Raw genomic sequence first — 16,068 nt, forward strand, 5'->3', positions numbered from 1 at the left:
AAAAAAAAAAAAAAAAAAAATCAATTTACTTATTTGACTTCACACTCCAGTTATCTTAATTTACATATTCCAAATCTTACATCAGATCTTTAGAAACAATCAACATGGGTGCCACACTGGCCACTGTGACTCCATCTTGGGTTTCCCTATTTATAACAAATCAGAGGTTCTATTCTACATTCTATGAGCAGGAATCACAATATAACGTCACATCATAAGGGTAGCTTTATCTATGGAAATAAGAAACCGTATTCTGGTGAACTCCCGCCTCCAAACATCGGCTTCCTCGGTTTGGCAGAAATTTTTCTCTAAGCTTTCCGGCACTGCACAAGAGACGGCGATCACGTGCCAGTCAGCGCCCCGTGTTGCTCAGGAGCCCAACGCGATCCAAATCGGAAGTGGTCCTTGAAAATTACTTTCCCGGGAAACTTGTATTTGAAAAACAATGCCATTCTAATTCGCTTTTTCCTAAAGTAAACTCACGGAGATAGAGTCAAACTCTCGCTCTCAGCACAGAGAACCACGCTCTCCTCCGGAGAAACTTTCACTCCTGCAGCGGGGAAAGCCTAGGGGAACCAAGACGTGGAGGGCACCGGTTCTCCGGCGAGCGCTACTCCGGCACGGACCAGTCCCCCGGCGGGGTTGCTGTGGAGACCGAGCCAGCTTTGTGTATGCCGAGGCGCGCTGAGGCCCGGCCTTCTTCTGTTTGTCTGCAGAGGGGATTCATAAGAGTGACGCCAGGATGGTTAGTGGCTTTGAACAGTGAGGGAGAACTCTGAGTAGGTCCTGGGACTGGAGATTAGAGGTCCCACATACTTCTGGGTTAAGTCTAGGATTGTCAGCAGAGGATGATGTCTGTGCCCTCCCCGTGTTCCCACGGGGGACAGGGATGCAGTTGTAAATACATCGTTGCTTTCTTCCCTCCTGCTTCTCCATTTCCCCACTCCTGAGCTGCGCGTGGGATGGAAAGCGGACCGAGGGAAGGCTGAGATGACAGCAGCTGCGCGAAAGCATCTCTTACCTTACTCTAATTGGGGGGGATAAAGAACTAGGGAGTAGCAGTTTCGTTAGCTCAAACACAGGGTGATGGCCCTTTTAGTAAAATAACATGTTACAGAAAGAATTTGAATACACTTACCTGGGGTTCGTTGTTACGGATTTGACTTGTAAATCCTGGAGCCGTCACTCTCAGTTTAATATTGACCATCGGAATGGGATCATACAGCTGTCTTTGTTGTTTCTTTCACAGATGCTTTCAAGGGCCAAACCTGCTGTAGGCAGGGACCTACCGCATACTGACAAAAGAAAGAAGAAAGGTAGGAAGATTCCAAAACTAGAGGAGCTACTTTCACAAAGAGATTTCACTGGAGCTATTACCCTGTTGGAGGTAATGTCCAAAGAAGGTTGCTTCTTAGGAGGTGAATAACCAGAATATAGAGGAATGCATGGGTGAATGCTGGTTGCTATGCTGTTGGAACAGGTGGGTGCATTCTGGGACTTTCTGTAAATCTTGTCAGGCACAGATTCCAGATTCCAAGTTAACTATAAACCTGATTAAAGGTGAACTAAAACGATAGACTTATTTCTCGAGGGACACTTTTAATTATATCTAGTCCCACTGATGATGAATCCAGCCTAAAAATGTAGAGGGACATTTAATACAGTGTCAGTTCACGTGTTGTTCATTCCACCCCCTGACCAATTTATGTTATATATGTTATAACATTCTGATCAAATTTAAATAATTCTACCATGTTTCATGCTTATTGTCTAAAAATACTGTATCTTCAGAAGATATTTCAAATCTCTGTGGCAGTAGTTCTCAACTTTTAATATGCATCAGAATTAGGGTACTTATTAAAATGTACATTCCTGGACTCCTGCCCTAGGGATTCTGATTCTTTACGGAATCAGCCTACAGTGGTTCTCAGGAACCTGTATTTTGGGCAAGTAGCCTAAGTACTTCTGATGTAGATGTTCCAAAGATGCTGCACTTTGGGAAACGGCTTTCTGGGAAGCATATGTTATAAAAGAATGAAGGGGTGCACCAAAGAATGAAGAGATGAAGAGTTTTGACAGCACAGCCTGGCTGTGTTGTTCCATAATCATTTCTCTAAAGCACTACAACAGCCATATTACTCTATCAACAATAAGTGGGGTTTTTTTTTGTTTTTTTTTTTGCGGTACGCAGGCCTCTCACTGTTGTGGCCTCTCCCATTGTGAGCACAGGCTCCGGACACGCAGGCTCAGTGGCCATGGCTCACGGGCCCAGCCGCTCCGTGGCATGTGGGATCTTCTCGGACCAGGGCACGAACCCGTGTCCCCTGCATCAGCAGGCGGACTCGCAACCACTGCGCCACCAGGGAAGCCCAATAAGTGTTTTAATTAGCTTTAATTAGCTCTTTCTCAGTCTTTCACATATAGTCCTGTGTTTCTTGCCAGTGCTCTGGTATTGAGCACATGGCTTAACTCTTTTGGCATCAGCTTTCTCATCTTTAAAGTGGGGGAGTTGACTTGGAAGGATCATCTAGCTCTGTAAATCAGTGGACTGAGTGGTAGATGCATGTGTAATTTTTGTCAGTCTCTTTTTCTCTTCTCTCTTTTCTTTGAGGCAGTGACCACACTTTCCTTATTGTGTAATCCCATGCTGTCTGTAAGTTGTCAAGGAGGTTCTGCGCTACGCTTTCATTCTTAGGTAGCCAAAGTGCCATGATGGATGGGAATGGGAACTGCCGTGATTTAGGATGAGGAGGTCTTGTGAGCTCTCCTGTGGCTCCAGGGAATTCCTGGGGCAAATTCAGGGAGACCTCAAATAAGAATTTCTTCAGACTTAAGGCACTGTACTCAAATTCACAGTATTTGGTGAGAGGAGAATTTCTAATGTAATGGAGTTAGCTACAGGAGTAAGTTCTTATTCAGACAAGAAAGTATCAACAGATGTCTTCATCTTGTAATGGTCGAGGCACCTGAGGTTCTGTAACAATGATCTGTTTTTCTTTAATTTTTAATTTAATTTTATTTTAAAATTATTTTTTATTGGAGTGTAGTTGCTTTACAGTGTTGTGTTAGTTTCTGCTGTATAGCAAAGTGAATCAGTTATACGTATATATATATCCACTCTTTTTTAGATTTCCTTCCTATTTAGGTCACCACAGGTTAACGATGATCTGCTTAATTTTTACTTTTTTTACCCATGTTTTTGACTTACCACCATATAGAGTGAAAAAAAAAAATCTCACCTTGCCACGGTCATTCAGACTCCTCCTTCAAGGTCTCACTCCTTTCCTCCAAAACAGGACTTTTCTTTCATTGGCTGATGAATTCATGAATATTTTTTCACAATGGACATAAATGATTAGGTGGTCTTCTAAACATCTTTAATTCTTGCAGGCCCTGGTAAGCCTGTTGAAGGGTAATAGAATGATTTAATGGCTTGTCCTCAGTGAAAGGTTATAACCTATGAATAAATGTACGTGTGTGCTCACAGGACAGGTTTGAAGCATGAAGATGAATGTGGGGTAGAGCATGGAGGGGTGAAAACATGGGCTTTGGAGTCCATGGGCTACGGTGGTCCATGCCACCACACCTACTGGCTGTATGTGGCCTTGAGCCCATCACTTAATTTCACTAACTTTCAGTTATTTGGCATTAAATATTTCACATAATTCTTATGTTTCTTATATATCACCCAGAATTGTTATGAGGATAACTCTTAAATACTTTCTGGAGTAGGGTGTCAGTAAACACAGAAAAACAATTGTGAAATATTTGAGATAAAGGTAATTGTGCTGAGTTCTGTAGGTATCAGTTTAATTAAACTGAGATTATCTTGTTTCTATAATTTGTGATTTCCTATTGTTCATTAATAACTTAACATAGCAATGTTTAACAGAGAGTGTACTATTCAAAGTATTCATGATTTTTTTTTCATGAAATTTTAACGTAAAGTTCAAACGTCATGTTGGGGAACAAGAAGAGGACACTGATTTGTGGATTGGATACTGTGCTTTTCATCTGGGTGACTACAGGAGAGCTTTGGAGGTTAGTTTAAAGAAACTTTTTTTTTTATAACAGAAGGGTTTTGAAAAGTTATTAAGCTTTGTACTATAATAATACACGCTCATGGTAAAATTCAAACAATATAGAAGGGAACAAAGGAAAAGGAAAAAAAGTCACCCTGTATGCTTTCCTCAATCCTATTTCTTTGTTAACAGAAGTAACCATTGGCTCTTTTTTGATGTGTTGCCTCAGAAATCTTCTGTATATGTTCAAGCATATTTATCTATGTCTGTTTACTTTTTCCTTTTAAATATATACTAATGAGATTGTTCAATATATTAATATTAGTCTTTCTTAAGGAAGTCTTCAGGAGAAGAAAAATAAGCCCTTTTGATAAAAAATTTCACGATTCTTTTCTCAAAAAGAAGTTCATTGTTATTTTGTGTGGTTAATTTTAGACATAGGAAAGATTATATTATCTTTATATTTTTTAAGTATAGCTTTGAAAGTTTTTTTTTCTTGGTCATTGTAAACCCTGCAATGTAATTAACAATCTATGGAATTATGGATCTAGATAAAATTGTAGATGCCTTATGTCAAATAATTTTTAATTCATAAGTGAAATTGTTTGGAACTTTCCCACATATTCTTACTCTCAAAGTGTAATCTAAGGATATTAAAATAACCTGCACTACTAAAATGAAAAGTATCCAAGATCAGGTAATGAGGAAGTGATATGAACAAAAGCAACAAAATCAGTGAAGGAAAAGTGAAGATGTGAAAAGGGCAGAATAGGAGCTGGTAGTATATTTGAAAGATATAGGAGAAAAGAGAGTAGTCCAAACAGAGTAAGAAAGAAAAAGGGCATCTGGGGAAGACTGATTAATAGTAAAAGAGTTTACGGAGGGACTTCCCTGGTGGCACAGTTGTTAAGAGTCTGCCTGCCAATGCAGGGGACATGGGTTCGATCCCTGGTCCGGGAAAATCCCACATGCTGCGGAGCAGCTAAGCCCGTGTGCCACAACTACTGATCTTGCTCTCTAGAGCCCATGTGCCACAACTACTGAAGCCCGTGCACCTAGAACCCGTGCTCCGCAACAAGAGAAGCTACCACAATGAGAAGCCTGCACACTGCAATGAAGAGTAGCCCCCAGTCACCGCAACTAAAGAAAGCCCGCGCGCAGCAACGAAGACCCAATGGAGCCAAAAATAAAATGAAATGAAATAAAATAAATTTTATTTTTATTTTAAAAATAAAATGAGGGCTTCCCTGCTGGCGCAGTGGTTGGGAGTCCGCCTGCCAATGCAGGGGACACGGGTTCATGCCCCGGTCCGGGAAGATCCCACATGCCGTGGAGCGGCTAGGCCCGTGAGCCATGGCTGCTGAGCCTGCGCGTCCGGAGTCTGTGCTCCGCAACGGGAGAGGCCACAACACTGAGAGGCCCGCGTACCGTAAATAAATAAATAAATAAATAAATAAAAAATAAAAATAAAATGAATCTCAGAAACTGTCCTTAACAGGGAAAAAAAAGCAGAAGAACACACCAAATTTTAAAAGTGTAAAGCCAAATGCAAAGCCAGAGAACAATTAGAATGAAATGAAATTTGTAGGGTATTAAGGTTATCAGATTTTAAGTTAACTGAACCTATGCATTTTTAATAAGGCATCTTTTTTATGTCTTTTTAAGTTAGCAAAAAAAAGTTTTAGTTGCTTTTCATTTCTGCAGTTTGTTAGCCCATATCAATATTAAAAGGGGAAAAAGAAAACGAGTGTAAGGTTATGTGGACAACAGCCCTGCATGGGTAGGATTGAGCCTTAGCTTCAGTATTTTTTGTGTGTGTGTGGTACGCGGCCCTCTCACTGTGGTGGCCTCTCCCGTTGCGGAGCACAGGCTCCGGACGTGCAGGCTCAGCGGCCATGGCTCACGGGCCCAGCTGCTCCGTGGCATGTGGGATCTTCTCGGACCGGGGCACGAACCCGTGTCCCCTGCCTCGGCAGGCGGACTCTCAACCACTGCGCCACCAGGGAAGCCCAGCTGCAGTATTTAATATTGCAGGTATAGGATAGGTAAGGAGCATATAGAAGTCGCTAAATGTGAAGTTGCCCAGTCACGGTAAGAACTCCTATTCCATTATACATAAAGGAATGGCCCATTGATTACCCTACTGCTGGAAGGGATCACTGCTTAATGTATGTTTCAGGAATATGAAAATGCAACGAAAGAGGAAAATTGCAATCCTGAAGTCTGGGTGAACCTAGCCTGTACCTACTTTTTTCTTGGAATGTATAAACAAGCTGAAGCAGCTGGATTTAAAGGTAAATGGGCCCTTTTCATATCTGGTATTCTCACTAATAGTAAGAGTCATTTTGAAGATTTTAAAACTTATTTAATTCCTTTTTCTATTGAGGAAAAATCAAGTGACATTAGAAAGCTAAAAAAAAAAAAAAAGCTTTACTCTTGAAAGAATATTGGATCTTAGCACCTTTATGTTTAAAAAGAGAGTTAATCTGTGTGCTGCTTACCCTCCCTGGTTCACCTCCTCAGAAGCTAAAGCCAAAAAGCAGAAGGATGAGAGAAGAAAAAGGTCAAGGTGCCTTTCTTAGGCTCCACTGTGGTAGGAAGTTCACGCTGTTGGTAGGAGCTGGGTATAGTTGTTCAAGCTGTTACGAATGTGCATTTCCTGCTTCTGAATGAGAAGCCGAATAATTCCAACTTGAAGAATCCAGATTTCTTCCCTTTTGCTTTACTTACCGGGACAGTCATCTTAGGAGAGCTGGACTCAAATTTGCAGATAGAGTAGGGCAAAAGGGAACTATGGGAGGGAAGATTAAGAATACTTAGAGTATGAATCAAATTGAATTCAAAGAAAAGTAGAGAAAGTGGGCAAATGAATGTTTGTTAGGAAATATGTTAGGGAAGAATGTATTTCAGGGTAGAAATCTTAGAGAATTAACTGATATATACATATTTAGATAGAATTCCAGTTCAGAGTCATGGAATTCTAATTTTCCTAATTTAGTTATAAAGGCCTTTGAGTTATTTATCTCATGCTTCTAGACTTTATCTGTGCCTAGAACAGTTAGACACATGTAAGGTGATCAAGGTAGCTATCTCTCTTTCCATATATATTTTTCTTTTTTATACATTGAAGTATGACTTTTTGTTGTAAAGAGATAAGATTGAGTGTCTAAAATTAGGAGAATTCTCCAAGAGCACATCTGGAACTTAAGTGGTGTTCACCTTTTTGCTTGGCTCTCTGTTTTAGATGGTAGATTATCGTGCCAGAAGATCTATGAAATGGAGACGGGGCTAGTATTTAGGAAAATATGGCACTGTAATTATGAAAAGGGGATTTCAGAAGGAATCGACAAAGAACACTGGGACCAGCTGAATGAGAGTGGATTCCTACATTTATTGAGATGACCGTAACCATTTGCTTCCGGTGTTTGGATCAGTGTGTGAAGTGCACAGGGTGGGCTGCTGCTGGCCCTGGGAGGAGTGCCGTGCTGTGCTTCAGCACCATAGAGTGAGGAGGAAGAAGTGTGGGCAAGAGCGGAACCTTAGAGCATTTTCCTTCTGGTTCTTGGTGATGTCGCTGCTACTGCAGTAGGACTAGACTAAAATAATACATTAATATATTATAGCAGAGACGTAGCAGGATCCAGTAGGTAAGGATTTGGGAAGATTTATCTGTCTCATGTCACTCCTGCAAGGGACTAAGTGCCATAGACAACTGAGTTCTTTAATAAGCACCTTGGATTTTTTTCACAGCTCCAAAAAGCCGACTTCAAAACCGCCTCCTCTTCCACTTGGCTCACAAGGTACTTACGTTCCTATTTCACACTTTTTGTTTTAATGTGTTAAGATTTAAAAGAATTTTTTATGTATATCTTTTTTTAATTGACGTGTAATTGACTTCATACTTTTTGTTTTTAAAATATATTTCTCTTTCTTCTAGTTACCAACAAGGGTGAAATAAAATTAAGTAGAAAGTCTCGTTAATGGTATTTCTAGAACAAGTAGAATACAGGTGTTAATTTTATAGGACTTTCTCCCCCATTAATGTTTTTTTACTCCCCCATTAATGTTTTTTCACTCTGTTTATTTATTCAGAAATGTTAGGTTTTAGTTCTTCTTAAGCAGTAGTCATTTAAGGTTAGTTTGTTTCCACCATCTTATTGTCTCTTAGGAAACAGAATCAAAGACACCTTGTCCTGACTCCTGAAAATAAATACATACCTTTCAGAATTGCCTTATAGCAATAATTTTGATCATGTCATAAAATGATTTTTAAAATCATTTTTCATATTATAAAATTACACATTCTATTAAGCAAAATATAAATATGCAATAAAAGGATATAACATCTACCATATTTAAAGCTAACTGAATTTCAACCTTTTGGCATATCTCCTTTTGGGATAATTATTTTTTATATGCATTTTTGTTGTATTTTTGTTCGTTTGTTTTGCAGAATGGGATTCATGTTAAATATATATTTTTGTATTCTGCTTTTTTTTAAACTTATCTTTATAGTACGAGTGTACCCCTGAGTCACTAGTCTTAAAAACCAGACTTTTTAAAAATAACAATCCATCATATGCATGTGCCACAATTCATTCAACACTTCTAGTTATTTAACTTCCAGATTGGTTTTAATTTTAATTATAAAAATGTGATTCTAACATCCTAAAATGGACTTACTGAGTTACTGAGTATGAACAATAAAAATTTAAAGCTTTTAATTGATAGTACTAAATTATTTTACAGGAAGTTTATCTAATTGTCCAAAGGTAGTATTTGAAAATAATTATTTTTGGTGCATTTAAAAATTTTGGGAATTCCTTGTTGGTCCAGTGGTTGGGACTCTGTTCTTTCACTGCCAAGGGCACGGGTTCAGTCCCTGGCCGGGGAGCTAGACCCTGCAAGCCGGGCAGTGCGGGGGGAAACAAAAAAAACTTCATGCTATAATTATCTGTCTCTCTATTTAGTTCTTTCGATTTTTGCTTTACATGTTTTGCAGACTGTCATTAAGTGTGTACAGATTTAGAATTGTTATGTCCATCTAGTGGACTGAAACATTTATCATTATGAAATGTCTCTCTTTATCTCCAAAAATCTTTCTTCATGTAAAGACTACTTTGTCATATTTGTGTAGCTCCACCAGCTCTCTTTTGGTTAGTGTTTGCTTATTGTATCTTTCCCCATCCTTTCACTCTCTATCTTTCTGTGTCCTTCTATTTTAAATGTCTCTCTTATAAACAGCATGTAAAAAAGATAGAGACAGAGAGAAAAAGGAAAGGGAGAAGATATAAAGAAAGAAATAGAAAAGAAAAAGAAGGTAAGAAGAGGGGTGTCAAGTAATTAATATGAGCTGTATCTTAAAGGCTTTCCATTGTTAAGGCTCTGCCTCCAGAGACTATTTTTTTAAAAACTTTTAAAAATGTTTATTTATTTATTTATTTTGGCTGCGTTTGGTCTTTGTTGCTGCACGCGGGCTTTCTCTAGTTGCGGCGAGCAGTCGCTACTCTTCGTTGCGGTGCACAGGCTTCTCATTGCGGTGGCTTCTCTTGTTGCGGAGCACAGGCTCTAGGTGCATGGGCTTCAGTAGTTGTGGCATGCGGGCTCAGTAGTTGTGGCGCGCGGGCTTCAGTAGTTGTGGCTCGCGGGCTCTAGAGCGCAGGCTCAGTTGTTGTGGCGCACAGGCTTAGTTGCTCCGCGGCATGTGGGATCTACCTGGACCAGGGCTTGAACCCGTGTCCCCTGCATTGGCAGGCGGATTCTTAACCACTGTGCCGCCAGGGAAGTCCCCAGAGACTATTTTTATTCTTTCTCTGAAGGAGAGGTAAAGAACACCAGGAGCTGAAGGGAAATAGAACAGAGACAAATGGCTGAAGGAGAAGGGGGAGTTAAAATACCCATTACGTAGGTGTTGATTTCTGTAACCATACTCTAATGTGAATCTTTACACGTCTTTTGCTGTCTTACAATTTTAGTTTAATGATGAGAAGAAATTGATGAACTTTCATCAGAATCTTCAGGATATCACAGAAGATCAACTCAGTTTGGCCTCAATCCACTATATGCGATCTCACTACCAAGAAGCTATTGATATTTATAAGCGAATACTGCTAGATAACAGGTCTGTGTCCATTTATGCCTCCTTGAAATCTCATTTTGTTACTTTCTTCTGTACCTAGTTTGGCTGAGGCCCTAGTGTCCTTTGGATCTAATATCACCATGTGTTCAAATCTATTTAGCTAATAATCTGGTGAGATTAAGAACTCCTTATTGTCTAGATCAGGGTTTCTCCACCTTTATTTCATTATTGACCTACCAAGGAGGCTTTTTAGACTTTCCCCCCGTTAATTGCCCTCCCATGAAGTTTCAGTACCATAGATATATTGTATATATGTTTATGTACCGTATGTATATCTATGCTTTATATATAAAATGAGTATGATTTTCCACGTCTCCATAAGAACCAATTTTTGCCCCTTTGTGGGTGATATCACACCTGTTGAAAATGCATGGTCTAGGTGTATCAATTTCAGTGTTATGGTTACACTGTAGGTAACTTGCTGACAAAATTGGAAACAAATCATTCTGAAGAATTATGTTCCAACTTTATCACTGACCACTTGGCTTCTCTCCCACATCCCAAAAATATCTCATACACTTCCCTTCTCCCTTCTTTTGCTTTACTGTCACAATCTCCCACCCATTCCCATTCTCAGTCGTCAAATCTACTTGCCTTGCCTGCTTATTTGAGTTTATACCCGATTACTGATTATTTAAGTTTTTTTAAACATGAATAGGTAGTAGTTGAACTTTTCCCTTTCTCCTCTAGTTGTCATCTTTTACTCTGCTTATGTCAAAACACTTAAATATTATAATACAAAAAGAAAGATGCTACACTGATTATATTCTTCTTTTTTCTTTAAAAGAAGAAATGTCCTCTTTGCCTTGCTGTCCATTTGAGCCTTTAAAAAGGTCTGTAGTTTGACAACATTTCTATGAAGTAGACTTAAATTGTTAATCCTTAATTCTTTCATCTAATAGGGAGTACCTGGCCCTCAATGTTTATGTGGCCCTGTGTTACTACAAGCTGGATTACTATGATGTGTCTCAAGAAGTTCTGGCTGTTTATCTTCAGCAAATTCCTGATAGTACCATCGCACTCAATCTTAAGGCCTGTAATCATTTTCGCCTTTACAATGGCAAAGCTGCTGAGGTAGTGATGAAATTTGTTCTTTTTTTTTTTTTTTTTAATTTCTATTTTGGCCGTATTGGGTCTTTGTTGCTGCACGCAGGCTCTCTCTAGTTGCAGCAAGTGGGGGCTACTCTTCGTTGCGGTGCACAGGCTTCTCATGGCGGTGGCTTCTCTTGTTGTGGAGCACGGGCTCTAGGTGTGCAGGCTTCAATAGTTGTGGCATGCGGGCTCAGTAGTTGTGGCACACGGGCTTAGTTACTCCACAGCATGTGGGATCTTCCCGGGCCAGGGATCAAACACGTTTCCCCCGCATTGGCAGGTAGATTCTTAACCACTGTGCCACCAGGGAAGTCCCATAATTTGTTCTTAATTTACTTAATTCCAGTTTGAATTACCCTGTATTTCCCTATAAAGTATGTAAACATACTTTACACTAACAGCAGATTCAACTGCTGGGTGAAACAGTGTTTAGCAGCTGGTGGTTGGAGAACACGTCCTTAACATATGCCTAGATTCACTTTTCATGGTTTATGTCGATAAAGGTGGTCAGTTGTGGCAAAAGAAATGCCTATCAATTAAATTGCTTAGTATGCAATGGAGTGGTCCCTTTATATATCGATATTATATAAAATACATTCTTGGAATACTCATTTCAACTAGAGTCCCTGGAGTCTGCCTAATTGGCTAGTTCCCAGCATCAGCAGTTTAATAGTAAACTGGATTTGCAATTTGATCTCATTAGAGTTTTGTTTAGAATAAATGAAAGAAGAGAAGTGTATTCTTGCCTTTCTACCTTGAGTCAGTCTTGGGGACCTTGCCAATTTCAGTATAAGGTCCAACCTATTACATGTTTACATTTTGTCCGCACATGTTCTTTCCAGAGTCTGGTATGGGTGGCATGGCTAACCAATCTGCTGTAGGTCTGACGGTGTCCATGTCAGGGTACCAGACTGCACTTCCCATTCACTAAAGGCATGCTTTTTCATTTGAAATTGTGTCCATGTAGATTGCATGTTGATTTTGTAAAGTTCTCCAGCAGTAGATGACTATGTCAAAGGTACCCGAAGAAGCTATTTTTTTTTTTGGTAGTGAGAGGATATAGTTTGTGTTTACCTATGTTAATTTTATTAAACCATTTAAAAGCAGACATTCCTCTAGTAATTTTTATAATGGGCTCTATATTGTATAGTTCATTCTCTCCCCAGACACCAAAGCATTCTGATCTTCCATAGTAAACATGAAATAATCTGTAATGATTCACTCAATTCTTTTTTTTTTTTTTTGCGGTACGCGGGCCTCTCAGTGTTGTGGCCTCTCCCGTTGCGGAGCACAGGCTCCGGAGGCCCAGGCTCAGCGGCCACAGCTCACGGGCCCAGCCGCTCCGCGGCATGTGGGATCCTCCCGGACCGGGGCACGAACCCGTGTCCCCTGCATTGGCAGGCGGACTCTCAACCACTGTGCCACCAGGGAAGCCCTCACTCAATTCTTAAAGTACTTTGAACAATTTACCCAAGGTTATACAACTAACAGGTGAGAAATTCAGGTCTCAAACCCTGACTCTAAAGCCCAGAGACTTAACCACTAAAATTTACTGCAAACTTAGGTGTACATTCCTCTTGCTCTTAATTTATATATATACATAATAATATAGCTACCAAGTAATAAGCATGATTATTTAAATGTAATCAAATAATATGGTTATTATATCTTACCAACAAATAATTGGTAATAATATGTCTATTATATATGATTTTATATCTATATATAAAATCATACTTATTATTTGGTAGTTGCCTAATTTTCTTTTTTTTTTTCTGAAGAGATTTTATTACGCACTGAGGGGAGGGAGCTCCGTCCTTCTTGGCTGCTGCTTTTCTCCTGGTTGCCAGGACATTACTCAGCTCCTGTCTCTTCCTTTTGGCATGGAAGTGTGTCCCCACCCTTTTCTTGATGAACTTGAGGGCCCGCGTGTCCTTGGAGACCTTGAGCAGCTCCGTGGCCCGCCCTTCTTAAGGGGCAAAGCTGCATACCTCTTGGATCATGTCTCGCACGCACTTGGTATACTTGGTGAGGCGCCCGTGGCGGTGGCTAGGCCTCGGCTTGCTCACCTTATTAGTCACCTTGTGGCCCTTGTTGAGGCCAATGGCCATGGGCCAGCACAGAGCCATGGCCCTGAGCTGCACTGGGGCCCTGAGGGTCCAGATGTTGACAGATCCTACCTGATCAAGGCCTCATTAACCTGCTTTAATTATCTTTAATCTAGACAAGCTCATTGAGGGTTGAGACTGTCCTTTGACATTTGTATCCCAGGACCTGGCACAATGCACACACAAAGTTGATGCCAACTAAGTAATGGTTGAATGAGAAATTTAAAATATGACTAACAAATTAAGGGTGAATCACATTAGAAGAAGGAGGAGGTTCAAAAGAGGTCGATAAAGATGCAGATTGAGAAAAAGCCATTGGATTTCCTAACTGGGGTTTCCTACTCTGATTAGGGTATCATTATTATTGGGTGTTGAAGCTAGGTGGCAAGGAGATAAAGAGTGAATGAGTAATCACTTGGATTGAGAATTGTCCTGAAGGATATGGCAGAGGAATGACAAGTAGATGATGAAGAAATAGAAGCAGTGAATACAGGATGCTGGTAAAAGGAAGAAGAGCACTGGTTTCAGAGGATAAAGAAATTTTATCCCCCCAAACTGGGAGGGCTCTGGTAGTGATTAAGAGCAGGAGCTTTGAAATCAGATAGACCATATTCCAATCCTAGCTTACTAGCTATGTGGCTTTCAGTGCACTACTTAACCTCCTTAAGCATTATCTATCTGCAAAATATGCAAACTAATAGTACTGCATTATTGTAGGTTTCTGTGATGTATGCAAAGTCCTTACCTTCATATACATTGTAAACTCTCAGTGAACTGAGCAATTATCAAAGATTTCATAGGCTGGAACACAGTCAAATTTATAGGCTTCTAAACACCTATTGTTTTGCCTTTTTCAAATCCAGTTTATCTGTAATTACATTTAAAAGGTTTGATTTCTCAATTAAAGACAAAGATTGATGAATTAGATTGAAAAGACAAAACCCTAATATAGGACACAGAAAATTTGAACGTGAAATCACGTATTGATGTTTCATGAGGAATATTTCTTACATGATTTCTATCAAGTTGTCATGCTTTTAGAAAGGTCATTTTCACTCTAACATATTATAAGATGACCTACATCTTCTATTTATAATTTTATGTTTTAACAGCTTTATTGAGATATATATAACATACCATACAGTTCACCCTTTTAAAGTATACAATTTGGTGGTTTTTAGTATATTCACCACTATGTGCAGTCTTCATCATGGACAATTTTATTTATTTATTTTTAAGCACTTTTTTTTTTCCCCTCTATTTTTGGCTGTTCCATGAGGCTTGCGGGATCTTAGTTCCCTGATGGGGGATCGAACCCTCGGCCTCGGCAGTGAAATCACGGAGTCCTATCCACCGGACCACCAGGGAATTCCCACCACAGTCAATTTTAGAACATTTCCATTACCTCAAAAAGAAACTCCATACCCTATAGCTATCAACTCCCATTCACCAAGCCCTAAGCAACTACTTAATCTACTTTCTGTCTCTATGGATTTGCCTGTTTGGGATATTTCCTGTGAAAGGAATCATATAATATGTGATCTTTTATGACTGGCTTCTTTTACTTTACCATAATGTTTATAAAGTTCATCATGTTATAGCATGTTTTAGTACACTTCATTCATTTTTATGACCAAATAATATTCCATTGTACGGATGTACCACATTTTATTTTTCCAGTTGTCGGGGGATGGTTATTTGGATTGTTTCCACCTTCTTCCTATCATGAATAATGCTGCTGTAAACATTTGTATACATGTTTTTGGACATGTTTTGAACATGTTTTCATTTCTCTTGGGTATATACCTAGGAGTGGAATTGTTGGGTCATACTGTTTTCCAGAGTGGCTGCACCAGTTTACATTCCCACTAGCAATGTATAAGAGTTTCAATTTTTCTACATCCTTGCCAACAGTTGTTGTTATCTGACTTTTTTATTCTAGCTATCCCAGTGGATGTGAAGTGGAAGCTCATTGTAATTTTGATTTGTATTTCCCTGATAACTAATGAAGTTGAACATCTTTTCATGTGCAGTGAGTGCCGCTTTAAATTTTGCGCCCTAGGTAGCTCACTTGCCTCACCTTTATTCCTGGCTGGCCCTGCCTGAGATCAAAGCTATCATAATACTAAAAGATCTTGTTTTTTCACTTTCATTCACTCAAGTGTGCAGTGAAGTTTTCCAGGGACAACATGATTTCAAAATACATTGATTGCAGATACAGATATGTCAATCCAGCTGTCATCTGTTAAGCCAGACATTAAAGAGATCTGCAAAAATATAAAACAGGGCTTCCCTGGTGGCGCAGTGGTTGAGAGTCCGCCTGCCGATGCAGGGGACACGGGTTCGAGCCCTGGTCTGGGAAGATCCCACATGCCGCAGAGCGGCTGGACCCATGAGCCATGGCCACTGAGCCTGCGCGTCCGGAGCCTGTGCTCCGCAACGGGAGAGGCCACAACAGTGAGAGGCCCACGTACAGAAAAAAAAAAAAAAATTGTAGAGTGGCAAGATGGGAATAGCAGAAAGCTGAGGAAGGGGATAAGTGAGTCGAGGACATTAGTGAAGACACTGTGGAAATGGCTAACCATTTCTTCTAAGGGAAGTTAAGGGTGCACGACAATACAGAAGAGATCTGATAGGTCTAATAAATAATAACATAGAGGGGAGAAGTTATGTTAATTGCATCATGTAAATTAAGGCCAATTCAGCA

General features: G+C 39.8%; 1 protein-coding gene and 1 pseudogene across 1 annotated transcript in view; one reads left to right on the forward strand and one right to left on the reverse strand.

Annotated features, from left to right (window-relative positions):
• Positions 1 to 1,249: 1,249 nt before the first annotated feature.
• The window catches only part of IFT56 (intraflagellar transport 56), a 32,971-nt gene continuing 18,152 nt past the window's right edge, over positions 1,250 to 16,068 (forward strand). Inside the window, exons 1-6 of the mRNA XM_007466604.1 lie at positions 1,250 to 1,387; positions 3,949 to 4,041; positions 6,202 to 6,316; positions 7,773 to 7,822; positions 9,998 to 10,143; positions 11,064 to 11,235. Coding sequence (XP_007466666.1) covers positions 1,250 to 1,387; positions 3,949 to 4,041; positions 6,202 to 6,316; positions 7,773 to 7,822; positions 9,998 to 10,143; positions 11,064 to 11,235 — 714 coding nt within the window. The remainder of the gene's footprint in view (positions 1,388 to 3,948; positions 4,042 to 6,201; positions 6,317 to 7,772; positions 7,823 to 9,997; positions 10,144 to 11,063; positions 11,236 to 16,068) is intronic.
• Positions 11,606 to 13,382, reverse strand: LOC103089211 (60S ribosomal protein L36 pseudogene; annotated as a pseudogene).

Source organism: Lipotes vexillifer, unplaced genomic scaffold (genome assembly GCF_000442215.2).
Source record: "Lipotes vexillifer unplaced genomic scaffold, Lipotes_vexillifer_v1.1 scaffold71, whole genome shotgun sequence".
Classification (NCBI taxonomy): Eukaryota; Metazoa; Chordata; class Mammalia; order Artiodactyla; family Lipotidae; genus Lipotes; species Lipotes vexillifer.